This window comes from Aquarana catesbeiana, linkage group LG01 (genome assembly GCF_042186555.1).
Source record: "Aquarana catesbeiana isolate 2022-GZ linkage group LG01, ASM4218655v1, whole genome shotgun sequence".
Lineage (NCBI taxonomy): Eukaryota > Metazoa > Chordata > Amphibia > Anura > Ranidae > Aquarana > Aquarana catesbeiana.
In genome coordinates, this window is record NC_133324.1 from 64152055 (window position 1) to 64175715 (window position 23661).

Here is a 23661-nt window from a genome sequence, read left to right on the forward strand (position 1 = left end):
ATCAGGACCTCCTGCCTCCTGCTGATGACCCCTCTAGTGATAACTAAAGATTTATAAAAAGCAATCAGGACCTCCTTCCTCCTGATGGTGATCCATCTAGTGATAACTGAAGATCTATATAGAGGAATCAGGACCTCTGTCCTACTGCTGGTGACCCCGCTAGTGGTAAATTAATATCTATATAGAGGAATCAGGACCTCCTTCCTCCCGCTGATGACCCCTCTAGTGATAACTAAAGATCTATATAAAGGAATCAGGACCTCCTTCCTCCTGATGGTGATCCAACTAGTGATAACTGAAGATCTATATAGAGGAATCAGGACCTCCTTACTCCTGCTGGTGATGCCTATAGTGATAACTAAAGATCTCAATAGAGCAGGGATCTTCTAACTTTGGCCCTCCAGCTATTGTGTAATTACACGTCACATGCCATCAGGCATTGTAAAACTCTGACATTTACAGACATGACTAAGCATGATGGGACTTGTAGTTCCTGAACAACTGGAGGGCCATAGTTTTGAAGACCCCTGATATAGAGAAATCAGGACCTCCTTCCTCTTGCTGGTGACCCCTCTAGTGATAACTTTAGATCTATATAGAGAAATCATGACCTCCTTCCTCTTGCTGGTGACCCCTCTTGTGATAACTGAAGATCTATATAGAGGAATCAGGACCTCCTCCTTCCTGCTGGTGATTCCTCTAATACTTGGAGATCTACAGCATATAGAGGAATCAGGACCTCCTTCCTCCTGCTGGTGATCCCTCTAGTAATAACTGAAGAGCTGTATAGAGGAATCAGGACCTCCTTCTTCCTGCTAGTGATTCCTCTAATGATACTTAGAGATTTACAGTATATAGAGGAATCTGGATCGCCTTCCTTCTGCTGGCGTTCCCTCTAGTGATAAGTCAATATCTACATAGGGGAATCAGGTCCTCCTTCCTTCATTTCTGATGGATTACAAAAGACATGGACCTCTTTTCATCCCCACTCTCTCCTCATTTCGAAAACCCTTCCTTGTGATCCCTCTAGTCATGGTAAAGATCAATATAGAGGAATCAGGTCCTCCTTCCTCCTGCTGATGATCCCTCTAGTAATAAGTCAATATCTACATAGGGGAATCAAGACCGCTCTCCTTCATTTCTAATGGATTACAAAAGACAAAGACCTCTTTTCACCCCCCACTCTCTCTTCATCTCCAAAACCCCTCCTTATTGGCTCCCAACTTTCTGCCAGGATAAAGGGGTGTATTCTGCACCTATCAAACAGATATAACAAAACACTTTCAATGGCATGTTTAGGTTTTACACTTCAGCAGGCCATAGATAGGCAGACTATGTTAATGGGGGAATCCCTCCCGCAGCACTATTGTGTTCTGCAGAAGGAGAACCTTCCCTGCTGGCAGAACATAATGATTAGTGTTGCTGCCATCAATCGTTGGGAAAAACCCAACAAGCTGGTTGTACACAAGTCACTCGATAGATAATTGTGTACAACCAGGGTACCCATACATGGATCGAAATTCAGCCAGTCCCTGCCAAATGGATTGAATTTCAATCTATGTATGGACAGCTTTACACTTGAATTAACTCCACATACAATTTGAATAACTAGCCTTATTTTGTCAGCTTAGAGAATATCTACTACTACTGCAAGCCTCATCAGAGCTTTTAGTGGGCTTTCATGCGCTTTAAAAAGAAGAGTGACTTTATAACTATGGTGTGATACAAACCTGAATTTATCTGTGGTATATAGAAAATTCTTTTCAATAGAGTGTATCTGTTTGGAGTCTCCTCATTGCCTCTGGCAGTCAGGGGGAACCATTGCATATCTTTGCTTCCACCTGTAATAGCTATAAACACACCGGTCCCTCCAGGATCCATCGTTGACGGATTTGTATAGATTAGGGACAATAGAATTGCGGCTCTTTTACTAGATACATTATCTGATGGGTGATGTGAAAAGAGTTTTCTTTTCCCCTTACCTGGGTGGATCGTAAAACCTTTATCTATTGTTGCTTTTGCTTTGATTTATCGCCCATTCACGAAATTTCAGGAAAATCAGGTCACACTTTTGTTAAAGAAACCTGGAAATCTCATTGCTTTGTATATAGCATAAAAGGGTACATTTAAATAAACATTTAAAAATGATATATATGCTACGGCAAATAATAAATAAATAAATATCTATAGATATATATATATATATATATATATATATATATATATATATATATATATATATATATATATATATATATATATATTTATATAATATCTATCTATCTATCTATCTATCTATCTATCTATCTATCTATGATTGAGAGAGAGAGAGAGAGAGATATAGATATATATATTTTTTTTTTGGCCACTCATGGTTAGTCATTATCAATCAACTGTGTTTACTCCTTTTAAATCCTAATGACAGAAACTACCCAAATGAGCCTGATCAAAAGTTTACACACCCTGGTGATTTTGGCCTGATAACATGCACACAAGTTGACACAAAGGGGTTTGAATGGCTATTAAAGGTAACCATTCTCACCTGTGATCTGTTTGCTTGTAATTTAGTGTGTGTGTATAAAAGGTCAATGAGTTTCTGGACTCCTGACAGACCCTTGCATCTTTCATCCAGTGCTGCACTGACGTTTCTGGATTCTGAGTCATGGGGAAAGCAAAAGAATTGTCTGCGGGAAAAGGTAGTTGAACTGTATAAAACAGGAAAGGGATATAAAAAGATATCCAAGGAATTGAGAATGCCAATCAGGAGTGTTCAAACTCTAATCAAGAAGTAGAAAATGAGGGGTTCTGTCGAAACCAAACCACGGTCAGGTACACCAACTAAAATTTCAGCCACAACTGCCAGGAAAATTGTTCGGGATGCAAAGAAAAACCCACAAATAACTTCAGATGAAATACAGGACTCTCTAAAAACATGTGGTGGGGCTGTTTCAAGATGCACAATAAGGAGGCACTTGAAGAAAGGTGGGCTGCATGGTTGAGTCGCCAGAAGAAAGCCATTACTACACAAATGCTACAAAGTATCCCGTTTACAATACGCCAAACTGCACAGAGACAAGCCTCAAACCTTCTGGCACAAAGTCATTTGGAGTGACGAGACCAAAATTTAGCTTTTTGGTCACAACCATAAACACTACATTTGAAGAGGAGTCAACAAGGCCTATGATGAAAGGTACACCATTCCTACTGTGAAACACAGAGGTGGATCGCTGATGTTTTGGGGGTGTGTGAGCTACAAAGGCACAGGAAATTTGGTCAAAATGGATGGCAAGATGAATGCACTATGTTATCAAACAATACTGGAGGAACAGCCAGGAAGCTGCACATGGGACGTACTTGGGCATTCCAACATGACAATGATCCAAAACACAAGGCCAAGTCGACCTGTCATTGGCTACAGCAGAATAAAGTGAAGGTTCTGGAGTGGCCATCTCAGTCTTCTGACCTCAATATCATTGAGCCACTCTGGGGAGATCTCAAAACGTGCAGTTCACCAAGACAGCCCAAGAATTTACAGGAACTGGAGGCTTTTTGCCAAGAGGAATGGGCGGCTTTACCATCTGAAAAGATGAAGAGCCTTATCCACATACCACAAAAGACTTCAACTTGTCATTGATGTTAAAGGGGGCAATACACGGTATTAAGAACTGGGGTATGTACATTTTTGATCAGGGTCATTTGGGTAGTTCCTGTTGTGATTATGATTTAAAAAAGAGTAAACACAGTTGACTGATAATAAATGGCTTCAGCCAAACACTAACCATGCGTGAAAGAAAAGTTTTTGTGTTATCATTCATATTCTGTGAAAAATGGCCAAGAAATCATAAATTCTGCCAGAGTATGTAAACTTACGAGCACAACTGTGTATATACTGTATGTGTTTATATATAATATTTATTCATTCATTCTTTATATATATATATATATATATATATATATATATATAATATTGCGGTCAGTTTCCCCTGTTACATAGGTTTATTACCCGTTGATCCTTGATTTTTATACTTCCTTCAACAGGGTGACAACGCTGTACATTCTGCAGTGAAATCTAACAGCAGCGTTGTCTCCCTATATGGACATGTAGTTTTAAATGTATTTCAAGTAAGAGACAAACAAACTAAAGGCCAACAGAGTTACAGTAATAAGTGTCCCTTGGGCTTTCTACTGTCCCACTCACTCATCAGAGACCTGTAAATGCGTGATTCCAGCTATAGGAAAGTATGTGACTTTCTCCCTTCCTACTTTAATGCAGCTCAGGGTTCCTGAGTGACCAATTGCCAGGCCCGAGTGAGGTCACATTGGGGCAGGGGGGGAGGATCCTTACCCCTGTGTAAGCTCTGACCCACAGTCTTAGTTGCTCTGACTTGAGACCGCCTCACCTGTTTCTATCCCTTCTGCTTCTGACTCTCTGGTCCTTGATGGAAAATGGTGCTACTCTCTAAACTCCACTCACTGTGTGTCTCTGAATTGTGATTGAAAGGCATTGCAGCAGGCACACTCCCTTCCTGTGTGATATTCAGCCTCTCACAAGACTCATCGACTGGTCTGTCATAGACATGAACCAACCCAAGGGGAGCAGGGAGGTTGGAACTCATAGCTACTGCTAACCCTGTGGTGCACACACCTTCCAAAGATCCAGTTTCATCTGAATGAGAAAGGGTTAGATGAAGAACCACTTGCTTACTGCCTGGGACTCGGGAATGTTACCACTAAGTGTCTCCTGCTCTATTGGGAGTCAGCAGACATCGGAAACCAGCAGGGTGGTGGCCACCGGTGATTTAAGTGCATTGTTGTGCCGGTGTCCAGATTTGTGGTGGACCGTTAATGGAATTTGTATTTGATTTACGTCTTTCACAACAATAAAAAAGTAAATTTCTATTAAGACAAGCTTTGATTTCTCTACCACTATCTTACCCAAATTCTTTTTATTACTTTTATTAGATCATCACATCCTTGAGGCCAAGGAGGGCTTCATACTCCATCAGATGCCTACTAAATTAGAATGCCTGCATGGCTTACTGTCTTCTGCTCCAGTAATCTCATGACACATTTAAACATATATTTATGTTTCACTTTTCTCTCTTTTAGTACACCCGGGTCTGGATTCCTGACCAGGATGAAGTCTGGAAATCGGCCGAAATTGTCAAGGATTATAAGGAAGGAGATAAAAAGCTGCACCTGAAACTTGAAGATGAAACTGTAAGTTGGCTTTGTTTCTGGTTTGTTTGTTTCTTGTTGCTGATAGCATGTTCTTAACATTCCAAACAAGAAGTTTTTAAAACGTAATCCAGCCCACCATACTTGGCGTAAACCACACTCACTTTTGCTAAGCTCTGCCCATGCAGAGTCCAAAAAATTCAAAAGTGTCTCCAAGCTAGCAACAGTTAGGAGATCTGTTCTCATTGGATGAGAGGGCTAATACAAATCATTTGATTTTCTGCTTGTGGAAGTTGTAACAAGACCCACAAAAAGTGTTTCTACATCGAAAATGCTTATTGTCTGTTAGAATTACTGTAAATAAATATCTATTAAAGTGTTACTAAACCCATAACAATAAAATCAGTCTGTATATGCAGTAGAGCATGCTTGTTATACACACTGTACAACCTAAGGGGTGAATCCTCTGCATTGTGTAAAAAAGCTGTTTGATCCTGTCTTCTCTGATCCTCCCACAGTCCCCTATCCATCTCCTGATAAGACAGAGCCATTAAAATCACCCTGCACATGCTCAGTTTGGTGTGTATCGCTAGAAGAATTTTTTTTTTTTTTTTTTCTTGGGAGGGTACATGTGATCAGCACAGGGCTAATGTCAGAAACCATGAAATCAGGCCAAGACAGAAGCACAGTTAAATCACACTTGTTTAATAATAAAAGTAAAAAGAACAAAGTAGTCAAAACATAGCCAAAGTTCAGTAACCGGAACGGATAGTCAGCCAAGCCAGACGTCCGGGATCAATGTAGTGGAACAACAAGCAGGATCTGGAGCCAGAAGGGATGTCAGCAAAGCAAGTCTTGAACAGGATCGCAGGAGAGCGTCTCAGTTTCTGTAATGTTGACCAAGGCGAAGGCAGAGTTCCTCTGGAATGAACGGCTTAAGTAGGCAGGACTGATGAGCAGGATATCATCAACAGCTGAGTAACTGTGGAAGATAGGAGCTGGCAATTAGCCGACAGCTGAGCAGAGAAGGAAGGGCTGAGCCTAGCCCTGACAGCTAATCAGCACTGTCCAGACAGAGGGTCAGGGGGCCTGCAGCCTCATAGGACAGTCAGAGTAGAATGAAAACTCCTCCTACAAGCTTTAATCAGACACTGATATAAGTCACAAGACTGCCATATACCGCTGATCAGAAAAGGTATTTAGCAGTTTATATGTACTAAAATAATTTCCATGTACTCTGGGAGACCAGATATAGTGAATGCAGGGTCCCGGGTTTAGTAACACTTTCAGCTCTATAAAGTGGAGTAAATCTCAAGCAATGGGACAAGATCATCTATTGTAAAGCTGGCCATACACTGTAAGAATTCTCTCGTTCAGCCCTGCAGCCTAAATGGGAAAAATCTATTGATGCCACGAGCCATGCTAAACAGCATGAATGCTGCCGCTGCTCAGCCGACAATTTTCTGCCCAGAAGGAGGGTGCTGGCAGGACCACCCACAGAACCAGTGTTTGCTGGTTCATTGAGAACCATTCTAAATTTGATCCGTGTGCCAGTTTGAGCTGGGCCTTGTGTTACCACTTGGATGGGTTATCAAGTAGGAAGGTTTCTATTTATGTCTTGTTTATCCTCTTAAAATGTGGCTAAACCCCGGAGCCTGCATTCACTAGATCTATTCTCCCACAGTACATGGAAATGCAGTTATTTTAGTACCCTGTTTCCCCGAAAATTAGACCTAGCATGATTGTCGGTGATGGCTGCAATATAAGCTCTACCCCCCAAATAAGCCCTACCCTGAAAATAAGACCTACAAGGACTTTAACTAGGGCTTATTTGGGGGGTATGGCTTATATTGCAGCCATCACCGACAATCACGCTAGGTCTTATTTTCGGGGAAGCAGGGTACATATAAACCGCTAAATACGTTTTCTCGTCAGCAGTGTATAGCAGTCTTGTGACTTCTTCTATCAGTGTCTGGTTAAAGCTTGTAGGAAGAGTGTTCATTCTCTTCTGACTGTCCTATTAGAATGTAGGACCCCTGACCCTCTGTCTGGACAGTGCTGATTGGCCCTGTGCTGATCACATGCACCCTCCCAAGAAAAAGAAAACTCTTCAGCAATACAAACCAAACTGAGCATGTGCTCCAAAGTTTCTGTTCCATCAGATGGACTGGGGACTGAGGAAGAAGGGGAGGATCAGAGAAGACTGGATCAAACAGCCTTTTTTTACACAATGCACAGGATTAACCCCTTAGGTTCCACAGTGACTATAACAAGCATGCTTTACTGCATATACAGACTGATTTTACTGTTGCGGGTTTAGTAACACTTTAAAAAGCAGGAACTACTGTCAATAAATTTGGGATTAGTGAAAGAGATTTTACATTTCAAAATTGCTTTCTGTCCATTCAATATGTGAAAGATGCTGCAGTCAGCTCCCTTTTTAAGTGCCACTAAACGCTGGTTTAAAAAAAATCTATTTTAGTATATATTCTTTTTTCACTTTTTTATTAAAAGAATAAAACAGAATATACAGACAACCAACAGTCGTTAAATTTGTGATTAGAATACAGCTTAAATAAATGATCGTCCTGCTAGCAGAGTAGTAGAGATAATTCCACAACACAGAAGACTCCAACTTGCCGGTCAAAGATATATAAGGCAAATAACTTCAGGTAAAAAAGAAAACCTTGAGTACCAAAAAAGTAACATGTGAACAAAACCCAAGGGCGGTTTAGCCAAATAGTATAGCCAATAAGGTATCACAAGAAGGGTCATGGGTTTAGTAACCAGCGAAAGCAAAGCCAGTCCTCAATCCTAACACGTAAGGTGTAAGAATTAAAAATGGGGAGATTTAAAGCGGAGCTCCACCCAAAAAGGAAATTTCCACTGTAAGGCCTCCTACCCCGCTCCTGGTGAAGAAATGTCACTTTTGGGGAGCGGGGGGAGAACGGGTACTTGAACGCAAACATATGGATGAGATAGAAAGGAAAGGAAAAAAATTAAAACACAAGAGGAGAAATACCTCTAAACCGTTGTGGTGTGTGCTATCACCTATCCGATCATAATAATACTCTGCTCCAAACAGGCCGTACCCTATTAATCAAGAAGTAGTTCCTCAAGGGCTATCTGTCACTGTATCCGTAGAGTCAACCCATTTGGCCCAGATTTTTATTAAATTTTTTTTGGGCATCCCCTAGCTTCATAAGTCATTTTGTATATGTAACATTGGCATTGACTAGGGCCTTCCAGGATGATAATGGGAGGTATTCCCTCCTAATCCAGTGGATTTCAATTAATTTGCAAACATAAATTCGATTTTTTTTTTTTTATTTTTTTATTTTTTATTGGATATGTTTAAAAGCAGAAAGTAAAAAATATTGTTTTTTTTTTTTTTTTTCAAAATTGTCGCTCTTTTTTGTTTATAGCGCAAAAAAAAAAAAAAATGCAGTGGCGATCAAATATCACCAAAGGAAGCTCTATTTGTGGGGAAAAAAATGACATAAATTTTATTTGGGTACAACGTCACTCGACCGCGCAATTGTGTCAGTTAAAGTACGCAGTGCCGTATCGCAAAAATGGCCTGGTCATGAAGGGGGGGGACTTCCGGAGGTCAAGGGGTTAAAGAAAAATAACGGCCTTTGGCGTAGAGCTGCATGATTAATCGTTAAAAATCGAAATCGCGATCTTTTTCCCTTCCTGATCTTCAAAACAGCATGTCACCATTCTTTTTAACAAGTGCTGAGAGTTCTCACAGCTGGAAAAAAAAAAAAAAAAAAAAAAATCCAGTTTTATCACAACAAATGAATAAGTAGACACAAAGTATCTTTTCATTCTTTTATCAAAGGAAAGAACTCCAGTGTGTAAATGAAGGAAGTTTAACCATTTAAAGACCAAACCTTTTCTGACATTTATTGCTTACAAGTAAAAATCATTATTTCTGCTAGAAAATTACTTGGAACACCAAACATGATATATATATATATATATATTTTTATTTTTAGCAGAGACCCTAGACAATAAAATGGTGGTTGCTGCAATATTTTATGTCGCACCGTATTTGCGCAGTGATTTTTAAAACGCAACTTTTTAAAAAATAAATACACTTTAGTGAATTAAAAAAAAAATAAACAGTAAAGTTAGCCCAATTTTTTTTTTTTTTTGTATAATGTGAAAGAAGATGTTACACCGCGAGAATCGTGATCTTTATTCTAACCAAAAAAATTGTGATTCTCATTTTAGCCAGATATCGTGCAGCTCTGCTTTGGCGGTTAATTGGAGTCCTATTTAATACTCCCCCAAATTTAGTTTGGAATTTTGGACCAGGACCCTGTGGCTCTCACAGGCTCCCCAATTTGTCTTTGGCCAGCTTTCCTTCCAACCGAGTTAATGATCCTCTACAGCAGGATATGCAATCAGCGGACCTCCAGCTGTTGCAGAACTACCCGTCCCATGAGGCATAGCAAGACTCTGACAGCCACAAGCATGGACACCCAGAGGCAGAGGCATGATGGGACTTGTAGTTTTGCAACAGCTGACAGGTCAGCTAATTGAATCCCTGCTCTACAGCAGGGGCGTTACTAGGTCTACAAAAGATCTGGGGCTAGAGCCCATAGCACGTGGTAGAGAAAGTCATACGCTTGGGTGGGCATACACATGTATATATAGTATGTGTGTGTGTGTGTTGTGTGTGTGTGTGTGTGTGTGTGTGTGTGTGTGTGTGTGTGTATGTATGTAATGTATGTATGTATATATATATATTATATATATATATATATATATCTCGCAGAGAAAGAACCCCCCACATACATCAGGCTCCCCAGGGAGCCCCCCTTACATCAGGGTCCCCAGAGAGCCCCTCACTTACATCAGGCTCCCCAGAGAGCCCCCCTTACATTAGGAGGCTCCCAGAGAGCCCCCCACTTACATCAGGGTCCCCAGAGAGCCCCCCACTTACATCAGGGTCCCCAGAGAGCCCCCTTACATTAGGGTCCCCAGAGAACCCCCCACTTACATCAGGGTCCCCAGAGAACCCCCACTTACATCAGGGTCCCCAGAGAACCCCCCACTTACATCAGGCTCCCCAGAGAGCCCCCCACTTACATCAGGGTCCCCAGAGAGCCCCCCTTACATTAGGGTCCCCAGAGAACCCCCCACTTACATCAGGGTCCCCAGAGAGCCCCCCTTACATTAGGGTCCCCAGAGAGCCCCCCACTTACATCAGGGTCCCCAGAGAGCCTCCCCTCCCCTTGGGGACCCCTGCAGAGACTCAGGGCTATGGGCCCCAGATTCGGGGCTATAGCCCCAAAAGCCACCACCTAGTGACCCCACTGTCTACAGGTAACTGCTTGGGGGGGGGGGGGGGACAAATGCCTCTTGTCTGAGATGTTTGAGTCCGAGTACACAAGTCATATATCGCTATGAGCCCTTAAATGACAATCTTCTGAATATCATTGACCCGTGCCATTGCGGCAATCCCCGGTCGTCAGTCTCTCCATTTCATACTTCATTAATTGGGATGTCAGAAGACTTTCTCTGTGTCCTTGGTGAGGAGCGTCTCTCTCCGGAAATCCAAGACGTCAGCAGGATGGAGGCCTGTCAGTCTGAAGATGTTGCCCTTGATACATGGACACGGCAGGCTGGCTGAACGAGTTTGTTCCAGCAGTTGTGGTAGATAAACCTCAGAGAATAAATCAGAGATGTCCATCCCAGGACTGTGATGGGGACTTTATTACTGCACCGGGCCGTCCTGATCAGGAGGATCTATAGAACAGTCTGTCCCAAGGACAACACTCACACAACACTCACTTTCCCCAACAATGGTCCCTCCATTCACATGTTCTTTACCCCCTCCACACTGCTGTGATGCAGCAATTTCTGGGGGGGGGTTTGTGTTTAGACGTGTGTTGTGTTATCCATAATCAATGAAATGATCATCTTGTATTCCATTGGGAAAGAAAGAACGATAGAAAAAATCCTTAAACTTAAAAAACTTAAAGCGGGGGTTCACCCACACCGCCAAAAAAAAAAAAAAAAAAAAATATTAAAAGCCAGCAGCTACAAATACTGCAGCTGCTGACTTTTAATACATGGCCACTTACCTGTCCCAGGGTCCAGCGATGTCGGCAGGGGACGCCGAGAACCCGCTCGGTTCTCGGCAGCTACCGCGCCATCCTAGGTGAGGGAATCAGGAAGTGAAGCGTTGCGGCTTCACTTCCCGGTTCCCTACTGCGCATGCGCGAGTCGCGCTGCGCGTCCCTAGTGGTCCCCGCTCTCTGCTGGGAGCTGTGTGTTCCCAGCAGACAGCGCGGTCGGGACGGGAAGAGGCGTAGACTCCCATGGGAGTCTATCCCGGAAGTGGGTGCAAATACCTGTCTTTGACAGGTATCTGCACCCCCCTCCCCCCTGAAAGGTGCCAAATGTGACACCGGAGGGGGGGAGGGTTCCGAAAAGCGGAAGTTCCATTTTTGTGTGGAACTCCTCTTTAAGTCAGAAAGTGAAGTCCTGCTAGATCACTTCAGGCCTTTTCAGGTTTACCTATGTAAAACATTAACCACTTGACCTCCGGAAGATGTACCACCCCTTCATGACCAGGCCATTTTTTGCAATACAGTGCTGCATTACTTTAACTGGCAATTGCTCCAAAATAAAATGTATGCCGCCCCCCCCCCCCCCCCCCCCCCCCCCCCACACACACACACACACACACACACACACACACACACACACACACACACACACACACACACACACACACAAATAGAGCTTTCTTTTGGTGGTGTTTGATCACCTCTGTGGTTGTTATCGTCTGTGCTAGAACCAGGGCCATCTTTAATATTGATTGGACCCTGGGCAAACATTTTCTTGGGCCCTCCTAAATCCACTCATCAACTATTTTCGGGCAGTTGGGGGCTTCAAGGGGTAGCTGCTTTGGGCCCCACAACAGTGACTGGGCCCGGGGCAGCTGCCCCTTTTGCCCTGGCGTTAACCACATGCTGACCAGCGCACGACGATGTACGTCGGCACAATGGTACGGCTGGGCAAATGGGCGTACAGGTACGTCCCCTTTAAATCGCGGGATTGTGGGCGTGCGCGCGCCGCCGGCGTACTCCGTGACCGCGGGTCCCATGGACTCGATGTCCGCCGGGGGCCCGCGATCGTATCACAGAGCGCAGAACGGGGAAGTGCCTATGTAGACAAGGCATTTCCCCGTTCTGCCTAGTGACATGACAGAGATCTACTGCTCCCTGTCATTGGGAGCAGTGATCACTGTCATGTCAGTGGTAGCCCATCCCCCCCACAGTTAGAATCACTCCCTAGGACACACTTAACCCCTTGATCGCCCCCTAGTGTTTAACCCCTTCCCAGCAGGTATCATTTACACAGTAATCCGTGCATTTTTATAGCACTAATTGCTGTATTTATGACAATGGTCCCAAAATAGTGTCAAAAGTGTCTGATGTCTCCGCCATTATGTCAGTCACAATAAAAATCGCAGATCGCCGCCATTACTAATAAGAAAAAATGAATAATAAAAAGGCCATAAATCTATCCCCTATTTTGTAGACGCGATAACTTTAGCGCAAACCAATCAAATACGCTCATTGCGTTTTTTGGGGGTTTTTTTTAGCAAAAATATGTAGAAGAATACGTATCGCCCTAAACTGAGCAACCCTTTTTTTATATATATTTTTTGGGGGATATTTATTATAGCAAAAAGTAAAAAATATTGCTTTTTTTTTTTCCAAAATTGTCGCTCTTTTTTTGTTTAAAGCGCAAAAAATAAAAACCGCAGAGGTGATCAAATACCATTAAAAGAAAGCTCTATTTGTGGGGGGAAAAAAAAGGACGTCAATTTTGTTTGGGGGCAACGTCACACGACCGCGCAATTGTCAGTCAAAGTGGCGCAGTGCCGAATCGCAAAAAGTGCTCTGGTCAGGAAGGGGGTAAATCCTTCCGGGAGCTGAAGTGGTTAAAGACGGCCCTGGCTATAAGCAAGAAAACGACCGACAATTGTGAAAAAAAAAAATTTTTTTTTTACTTTCTGCTGTAAAACATATCCAACAAAAAATTTTAAAAATCTTAATTTCTTCATAAATTTAGGCCAATATAGATTCTGCTACATGTTTTTGGTAAAAAAATACCAATAGGCGTATATTGATTGGTTTGCGCAAAAGTTATAGCATCTACAAACTGTGGAATATTTTATGGAATTTTTATTATTTCTTTTTTTACTAGTAATGGCGGCGATCAACGAGTTTTATAGCGGGACTGCGATATTGCGACGGACAAATCAGACTAACTGGGGACCAGTGACACTCATACAGTGATCAGTGCTAAAAATATGCACTGTCACTGTACTAATGACACTGACTGGGAAGGGTTTAAACATCGGGGGCGATCAAAAGGGTTAAATGTGTGCCTAGGCTGGTGATTCCGTGTAGTGGGGGAGGTGCTTTTACTAGTAGAAGGCATGGATCAGTGTTTCTACTTTTCTGGAAGGTAGGATCCATGCCTTCTGTACTGACAGAATGACAATCTGTCTTGTTTACATAGGCAGATCGCCGTTCTGTTTGTGTACAGAACGATCAGCGAGTACCAGCGGACATCGGATCTGCGGGACCCGCTGATAAGCTCCCGCTGTGTAGATTTACAGCGGGAGCGCGCCACCAGCGGCGTGCACTGGTGCCCGATACCTGGAAGCGTAGAATCATATATTATATATATATATACGTGATCCTGCGCAGCGCGGCCGCTCCCTGTAGCAGTAAATGTGCTATAGGGCGGTCAGCAAGGGTTAAAGTGGAACTTTAGTCAGAAAAGTGAGTCCTGCTAGATTACTTCGGGTCCTTTGCAAGTATAGCTATATAAAACATTAAAAATAAGTGCTTATACTGTTTAAAATCCAGTAATACATGGTCTCATCCTGCTCTGCACATGCTCAGTTGCTCTTTATTTTTAGGCATTGTGCTGAATTTGTTGAGGCCGATCTGCTGACAGCCTAAAGATTTACTGCTGCTCAGGGGCTCTGGGCTTCAGCAAAATGGCAGCCTCCTGCAAGAAGAAACAGAAGCAATGCTGGAAGCATTTTGCAGCACACACTCATTTTGGTGGCAGAATTATTCATGTAGAGTGTATGTTCCTTGCTTAAACAGCATTAATTTTTATCACGTTGTTATGGGTAAAGTTCCACTTTAACCTCCTAATGACTGCGCCAGGTTGGCACGTCTGGGCAAACCACCGTAGATGTAGGTCTGCTGCTTTAAGAGGTACAGAGGGTGAGCACCCGTGCCGATGTGCGTGGCCTGCAGCTTCGATGTCCTCCAGGGACCCACGATCGCTCCCCACAGAGACAGAACGGGGATCTATCAATGTAAACAGAGCAGATCCCTGTTCTGTCAGGGAAGTAGAGAGAGATTGTCTGTTCCTAGTAATCAGGAACAGCATCTCTCTGTACTCCCAGTCAGTCCCATCCCCCCACAGTTAGAAACGCCTCCCTAGGGAACACTTAACCCCTTGATCGCCCCCTAGTGTTAACCCCTTCTGTGTCAGTGACATTTATAAAGTAATCAGTGTCTATTTTTAGCTCTGATCACTGTATAAATGTCACTGGTCCCAAAAAAGTGTCTGATCTGTCACAAAGTCGCAGTCCCACTAAAAATCACCGCCATTAGTAGTAGAAACAAAATAATAATAAAAATGCCATAAATATATCTCTTATTTTTAGGTGCTATAACTTTTGCGCAAACCAATTAATATACGCTTATTGTGTTTTTTTTTTGTTTTCTTTTTACCAAAAATATGTAGAATACATAAACTGGCCTAAACCTAAACTAATTTTTTTTTAAAACATTTTGGGGATATTTAGTATAGCAAAAAATGTATGTGTGTGTGTATATATATATATATATATATATATATATATATACAGTATCTCACAAAAGTGAGTACACCCCTTACATTTTTGTAAATATTTGATTCTATCTTTTCATGTGACAACACTGAAGAAATGACACTTTGCTACAATGTAAAGTAGTGAGTGTACAGCGTGTATAACAGTGTAAATTTGCTGCCCCTTCAAAATAACTCAACACACAGCTATTAATATCTAAACCGCTGGCAACCAAAGTGAGTACACCCCTAAGTGAGAATGTCCAAATTGGTCCCAAAGTGTCAATATTTTTGTGTGGCCTCCATTATTTTCCAGCACTGCCTTAACCCTCTTGGGCATGGAGTTCACCAGAGCTTCACAGGTTGCCACTGGAGTCCTCTTCCACTCCTCCATGACCACATCACAGAGCTGGTGGATGTTGGAGACCTTGCGCTCCTCCACCTTCTGTTTGAGGATGCCCCACAGATACTCAATAGGGTTTAGGTCTGGAGACATGCTTGGCCAGTCCATCACCTTTACCCTCAGCTTCTTTAGCAAGGCAGTGGTCGTCATGGAGGTGTGTTTGGGGTCGTTATGTTGGAATACTGCCCTGTGGCCCAGTCTCTGAAGGGAGGGGATCATGCTCTGCTTCAGTATGTCACAGTACATGTTGGCATTCATGGTTCCCTCAATGAACTGTAGCTCCCCAGTGCCGGCAGCACTGATGCAACCCCACTTGTCTTTGTACTCCTCACCTGGTTGCCGCCACACACGCTTGACACCATCTGAACCAAATAAGTTTATCTTGGTCTCATCAGACCACAGGAGATGGTTCCAGTAATTCATGTCCTTAGTCTGCTTGTCTTCAGCAAACTGTTTGCAGGCTTTCTTGTGCATCCTCTTTAGAAGAGGCTTCCTTCTGGGACAACAGCCATGCAGACCAATTTGATGCAGTATGAGGAGTATGGTCTGAGCACTGACAGGCTGACCCCCCACCCCTTCAACCTCTGCAGCAATGCTGGCAGCACTCATATGTCTATTTCCCAAAGACAACCTCTGGATATGATGCTGAGCACGTGCACTCAACTTCTTTGGTGGACCATGGGGAGGCCTGTTCTGAGTGGAACCTGTCCTGTTAAACCGCTGTATGGTCTTGTCCTCCGTGCTGCAGCTCAGTTTCAGGGTCTTGGCAATCTTCTTATAGCCTAGGCCATCTTTATGTAGAGCAACAATTCTTTTTATTCAGACCCTCAGAGAGTTCTTTGCCATGAGGTGCCATGTTGAACTTCCAGTGACCAGTATGAGAGAGTGAGAGCGATAACACCAAATTTAACACACCTGCTCCCCATTCACACCTGAGACCTTGTAACACTAAAGAGTCACATGACACCGGGGAGGGAAAATGGCTAATTGTGCCCAATTTGGACATTTTCACTTAGGGGTGTACGCACTTTTGTTGCCAGCGGTTTAGACATTAATGGCTGTGTGTTGAGTTATTTTGAGGGGACAGCAAATTTACACTGTTATACAAGCTGTACACTCACTACTTTACATTGTAGCAAAGTGTCATTTCTTCGGTGTTGTCACATGAAAAGATATAATAAAATATTTGCAAAAATGTGAGGGGTGTACTCACTTTTGTGAGATAATGTATATATATATTTTTTTTTTTTCAAAATTGTCATTTTTTTTGTTTATAGCGCAAAATATAAAAACCGCAGAGAGATCAAATGCCACCAAAAGAAATCTCTATTTGCAGGAAAAAAAAAAAGAACATCAATTTTGCTTTGTGTACAACGATGCGTGACTTTTGCGCAATTGTCAGTTAAAGCGACGCAGTGCTGTATCGCAAAAAATGGACTGGTCAAGAAGTGGCTAAATCCTTCCAGGGGTTAAGTGGTTAAATGATAAATTCACTTTTGGAACATGTTTTATGTTCCACCCATTATTCGGGTGGTACATGTACCATGTTCCAGCATCTGCATTCTCTCCCTCCGATTCCCCCCATAGTGACAGTGTTGGTGGGGGGATCTTCTCCCCACGCCTGCTGTCACTTTCTGAAAACGGCACCTGCCGTACAGGGCTCCGCCCTTGATGCACAGATTCCTGTGAATGGATAGACTGCAAATACCGTCGGCCATTGCAGCTGACGACTTGTAGTTCTCAATAAGCTACAAGGGCGCCGGTGCGGTATGGGCAGACCGCTGGCCAGTATGCAGGAGCCTGATATTGCACCTGCAATCTGCTGTTTGTGGGTGCAATGCTCTGCATGCTCCTTAGAAAAAAAAAATAATAAATGCACATTTTTTTTTACCTGCAAAAAAATTTGCATTTATTATTTTGTTCCAAAAGGTAAATGTGAACTTGGCTTTTAAGGCCGTATTTTCCCTTTTTATTGGTATGGTACATATTTTTAAAGTTGATTTTCTTGTTTCGTTTCAGGATATAGAGTTCCCCGTGACTCCCACTACGTTACCTCATTTACGTAATCCAGATATTCTGGTGGGTGAAAATGACCTGACGGCCCTCAGCTATCTCCATGAGCCGGCCGTGCTTCACAATCTCAAAGTGCGCTTCTTAGAGTCCAACCACATCTATACCTACTGTGGTAAGTGAACAGAATGGGGAATATGACCTGATATTGTGACCTCACAGCACACGACTGACCAATCATTAGGGCCCATTCCCATTTATCTGTTGCAGTAACTTGAAGTGTTTTGTTATCCCAACATTTTATATTCTTGATATGTGCCTGCTGTACCATGTACTTATATGAAAAAAAGCCTCCTGTTCTCTTTGTATTGCTTCCTTTGTGTGAAATCCCTGGTGTTCCTGCCAGTCCCTCTGCTTTACTAGTAAAAACTGACCACACTAAGCAGGGAGAGCACACCCTGGTCAGTTCTCTAGCTATGCTGGGAACTCAATGTGCTCTCCTCCAATTATCAGACTTGTGCCCCCCCCCGCTGCACCGCCATTCACTTAGAAGATCAGTGTGCTGCTGTTTCTTCTCCCCCCCTCTCTTATGCAACTGAGAACAGAGGGAATATGATCACTTATAAAAAAAAGGTATTTATAATGTTTTTATCTATACAAAAACGTTTTGCCTTTCATTCCTACTGTTTGGCTTGTTTTACAAGGTGATGGTTTCCAATCACTTTAAGATTATTGGCACCCCAAGGCAATAGCAGGCAGGATGGGAAAAAAAGTCCTACAAGCAGTATCTTTGGGGTGGTGTGTATACACCGATCCCACACCACCCCTGCCCATTGGAATGAATGGGCTGCGCTTCTGAAGCACCTGAAAAGCGCCACATCGCGGGCGCTTTTATCCCCTTCTTTCCGCTAAAACGAGTGGCGCTTTACTGCTGACGCCGGCACTGCCCTAGTGTGAAAGTAGCCTTATGCCCCGTACACACAGTCGGACATTGATCGGACATTCCGACAACAAAATCCACGGATTTTTTTCCAACGGATGTTGGCTCAAACTTGTCTTGCATACACACGGTCACACAAATGTTGGTCGGAAATTGCGAACGTTAAGAACTCTGTGACGTACAACACGTACGAGAAAAATTAAATTCAATAGCCAATGCGGCTCTTCTGCTTGATTCCGAGCATGCGTGGAACTTTGTGCGTCGGAATTGTGTACACACAATCGGAATTTATGCGAACGGATTTTTGTTGTCGGAAAATTTGAGATCCAGATCTCAAATTTTGTGCGACGGAAATTCCAATGGAAAATGTCCGATGGAGCCTACACACGGTCGGTATTTCCGACAACAAGCTCCCATCGAACATTTTTCGCCTGAAAATCCGACCGTGTGTACGGGGCATTAGCGTCACTGGTTCCCAAAAAAAGGGGCAGTTAGTGTCTGATTTGTCCGCCGCAATATCGCAGTTCCACTAGAAGTCGCTGATTGCCGCCATTACTAGTAAAAAATATAAAAATAACCCATAATTTGCAGGCGCTATAACTATTCTGCAAACCGAACAATATACGCTTATTGGGATTTTTTGCGAAGAATATGTAGCAGAATACATATTGGCCTCAATTAATGGAGAATTTTTATTTTTACATTTTTTTTTTATTGGACGTGTTTTATAGCAGAGAGTAAAAAATGTTTTATTTTTTTTCAAAATTGGTCATTTTTTGTTTATAGTGCAAAACTAAAAACCGCAGAGGTGATCAAATACCACCAAAAGAAAACTATATTTGTGGAAAAAAAGGATATAAATCGTATTTAGGTACAACATCGCACGACCGTCAGTTAAAGTAAAGCAGTGGCGTATAGCAAAAAAAAATGGCCTGTCATGAAGGGGGGGTAAACCTTCCGGCCGTCAAGTGGTTAAAACGAAGCCTTCCAGCGCTGCGCTGTCATCGGTGACAGGACTTCTAATCTCACCCAATCTTCCTTCCGGGTTGGCGGGCTCAGGCCGTTTGAATGGCTGAGCCGCGATGAGGTTGGGAGCCACATCCGTGGCTACGGCTCTCTGAAGCCCCATAAAATACGCTCTCCCTTCAGAGTGCAGTGCGCATGTGCTGATGATGTCACCAACTGCAAACCATGTGAATATCCTCGCTGCACATTTAGGAGATATTCATTTCAACTACGGGGTAAGCTTTATTATAGACTCATCTGTAGGTAAAAGCTGCAAAGCGGGGATTACTACCACTTTAACCGCTTGCCGGCCAGCCGCCGTCATTTTACTGCGGCAGGTCGGCACGATCCCGCGAACCGTCGTAGCTATACGTCGGCTCACGGGATCGGGATAGCAGGCGTGGCGCACGCGACCCGCTGCACAGCGGGGGTGCCGATGTTTGTGGCCGACAGTCGCGATGACCACCAGCCACGAGCGATCGTGAGCAGGAGACACAGAACAGGGAGGAGTGTGTGTAAACACACAAATCCCTGTTCTGTTCTGACAGGAGTGACAGATCGTGTGTTCCTATTAGCTACGAACGACGATCTGTCATTTCCTCTAGTTAGTCCCCTCCCCCTTCAGTTAGAAACACACACACAGGGAACACAGTTAACCCCTTGATTGCCCCCTAGTGTTAACCCCGTCCCTGCCTGTGACATTTTTACAGTATTCAATGCATTTTTATAGCACTGATCGCTGTATTAATGCCAATGGTCACAAAAATGTGTCCGATATGTGCGCCATAATGTCAAAGTCATAATAAAAAAAAATCGCAGATCGCCGCCATTACTAGTAAAAAAAAAAAAAATAATAATAAAAATGCTATAAATCTATCGCCGCTATAAAACTCGTTGATCGCCGCCATTACTAGTAAAAAAAATAAATTAAAATTCCATAAAAATATTCCATAGTTTGTAGACGCTATAACTTTTGCGCAAACCAATCAATATACGCTTATTGCGATTTTTTTTTTTTTTTACCAAAAATATGTAGAAGAATACAGATCGGCCTAAACTGAGAAAAAATGTGCTTTTTTTTAAAAAAAAAGGGGAATATTTATTATAGCAAAAAGTTTTTTCTCAAAATTGTCGCTCTTTTTTTGTTTAAAGCGCAAAAAAAAGCAAAAAACCCAGAGTGTGATCAAATACCACCAAAAGAAAGCTCTATTTGTGGGGAAAAAAGGACGCCAATTTTATTTGGGTGCAACGTCGCACGACCGCGCAGTTGTCAGTTAAAGCGACGCAGTGCCCTATCGCAAAAAAATGGCCTGGTCATTCAGCAGCCAAATCTTCCGGGGCTGAAGTGGTTAAGCCGACAATTAAATGTTCATCAAATAACATTTTAAATAACTGTGACTTCACTGTAATATGATTATTCGCTAACCTGGAACTTCTTTATTGTCTGTATAGGTATTGTTTTAGTTGCCATAAACCCCTATGAGCAGTTGCCAATCTACGGTGAAGATGTCATTTACGCGTACAGCGGCCAAAACATGGGTGACATGGATCCCCACATATTTGCTGTGGCTGAAGAAGCCTACAAGCAGATGGCCAGGTAAGGCATGATCCCTCTATATATTGAACCCTCTTTTGGTAATGTTCCATAGAAATGATCTGTCCTGACTGCGCTACCCAGAATGCTTTGTGCTTAGATCCTTGACCGCACCCTGCCAAGCGCATAGACTTCATCAGTCGCTTATAAAGAATGCTTTGTATGTATGACTATAGCTGCATTGTCCTAGCCATTGATGAATGCTACCCAGAATGCTTTGTGCTGAGACCCCTGACAGCAAAATTAGTGGTATTCACCATTTGGTACTGCTCTATCCAGAATGCACCACTGTCTGCTAAATGCACGGTGTTCACCAATGCTGATTGCTGTACCCAGAATGCTTTGTATTTAGACCCCTAACAGCCCCACTGCCAGCCAAATGCACAATACTGATCACTGCTGACTGCCCTACCCAGTGTGCTTTATGCTTAGACCCCTGACAGCATCACCGCCTGTGAAATGCACATTTTTGGCCAATGATTACTGCTTAAACCAGAATGCTTTGTGCTTAGACCCCTGACAGCACTACCGCCAGCCAAATGCACAGTGTTGATCATTGCTGACTGCCCTACCCAGAATGCTTTTTACTTAGACCTGTGGTCTCCAAACTGCGTCCCGGAGGCCAGATGCGACCTTTTGCTTGCCATTATTTGGCCACTTTGGGGCACTAGTCCCCCCCCCCCCCACTGATATGAGGCACTATTCCTCCCACTGACACATATGATGGGGCACTATTTCTCCCACTGACACCGAAAAACGGGGCAATAATTTCTCCCACTGACACCAGCAATGGGGTACTATTCCTCCCACAGACACCATTGATGGGGCACTATTCCTTCCAGTGGTTTCCAACAATGGGGCGCTATTCCTCCCACTGACACATATGATGGGGCACTATTCCTTCCACTGACACCAGTGATGGGGCACTATTCCTCCCACTGACACATATGATGTGGCACTATTCCTCCCATTGACACCAATAATGGGGCACTAATCCTCCCACTGACACACATGATGGGGCACTATTCCTCCCTCAGACACCATTGATGGGGCACTATTCCTTCTAGTGCCTTCCAACAATGGGGCACTATTCCTCCCACTGACACCAATGGTGGGGCTACTATTCCTTCCAATGACACCAATGATGGGGCACTATTCCTCTCATTGACATCAGTGATGGGGCACTATTCCTCCCATTGACACCTACATATTTACATAGTAGGTGAGGTTGAAAAAAGACACAAGTCCATCAAGTCCAACCTATGTGTGTGATTATGTCAGTATTACATTGTATATCCCTGTATGTTGTGGTCGTTCACCTATGATGGGGCACTTTTCCTCCCGCTGACACCAATGATGGGGCACTATTCCTTCCAGTGGCCTCCAACAATGGGGCGCTATTCCTCCCACTAACACTTATGATGGGACACTAATTCTCCCACTGACACCAATGATGGGGCACTGTTTCTCACACTGACACCAATGACAGGGAACTATTCCTCCCACTGACACCAATGATGGGGCACTATTCCTCCCACTGACACATATGATGGGGCACTATTCCTCCCACTGACACCAATAATGGGGCACTATTCCTCCCACTGACACCAATGATGGGACACTATTCCTCCCACTGACACATATGATGGGGCACTATTCCTCCCACTGACACCAATAATGGGGCACTATTCCTCCCACTGACACCAATGATGGGACACTATTCCTCCCACTGACACATATGATGGGGCACTATTCCTCCCACTGACACATATGATGGGGCACTATTCCTCCCATTGACACCTACCTAATTACATAGTAGGTGAGGTTGAAAAAAAGACACAAGTCCATCAAGTCCAACCTATGTGTGTGATTATGTGTCAGTATTACATTGTATAAAAATCGGAATTTACCCCCAAAAGGTAAAGGGGCTTTAGAGGCAGCAGACAACAATAGAGATGTTGTATGGTTTAAAAAGTAGCTTTATTTTATGAATGGAACAACATGAACTGTGTACATAGAGCTATAAAAGGGGCACAGAAGTATATAATAAGCTATACATAGGTGATGTATTGAAAAAAGCTTGGATAGTGCTGACGCGTTTCGACCCCATCGGGTCTTCTTCAGAGGAAATGCATGCGCTGTAGGAGAATTTTGTATACATAAAACAATGATACCAATATGGTTGTATATACTTGTAAACAATGAGCACAGTTATATATGATAAAACTTTTTTGAACATAATTACCCAAGGGTATGCGTATAGCTGTGTCTTCTGAGCTTGCGATTTTAGAAGCCGCCATCAGGTTTCAACACCAAGGCCCCACGGTCAGCCACCACCCCCGGGGGGGGGGGGGAGCTTGAGCAGCAGCTGTGCGACTTACGATGGCTTACACTTAGGTAGAACCCCCACACCTGCTAAGGGGCATGTGGATCAGCAGCACCCGCGATCTAAACACCAAGCAGCAACATCAGTGGAAGCATGTAGAGGTTTTTTGAAAATATTTATATAGATCCATGAAAAAAGTATTAAGGTATTTATAAAATTTCTCTACAGGCTGGTGGGCCTAAGTTGTATCAAAGTAACAATCTTTATGTTTTTTTGTGAAGATTTTTAAAGCAAGTGTATGAGCATTTGCATTAAAA

The 23661-nt window shown here is 43.2% G+C and overlaps 1 protein-coding gene across 2 annotated transcripts in view; it reads left to right on the top strand.

Moving 5' to 3' along the window:
- MYO5B (myosin VB) overlaps positions 1-23661 on the top strand; it is a 394698-nt gene that overhangs the window by 139032 nt on the left and 232005 nt on the right. For both annotated transcript variants that reach the window (XM_073619562.1, XM_073619572.1), the window contains exons 2-4: positions 5110-5220; positions 17489-17654; positions 20877-21021. In XM_073619562.1, coding sequence (XP_073475663.1) covers positions 5110-5220; positions 17489-17654; positions 20877-21021 — 422 coding nt within the window. The remainder of the gene's footprint in view (positions 1-5109; positions 5221-17488; positions 17655-20876; positions 21022-23661) is intronic.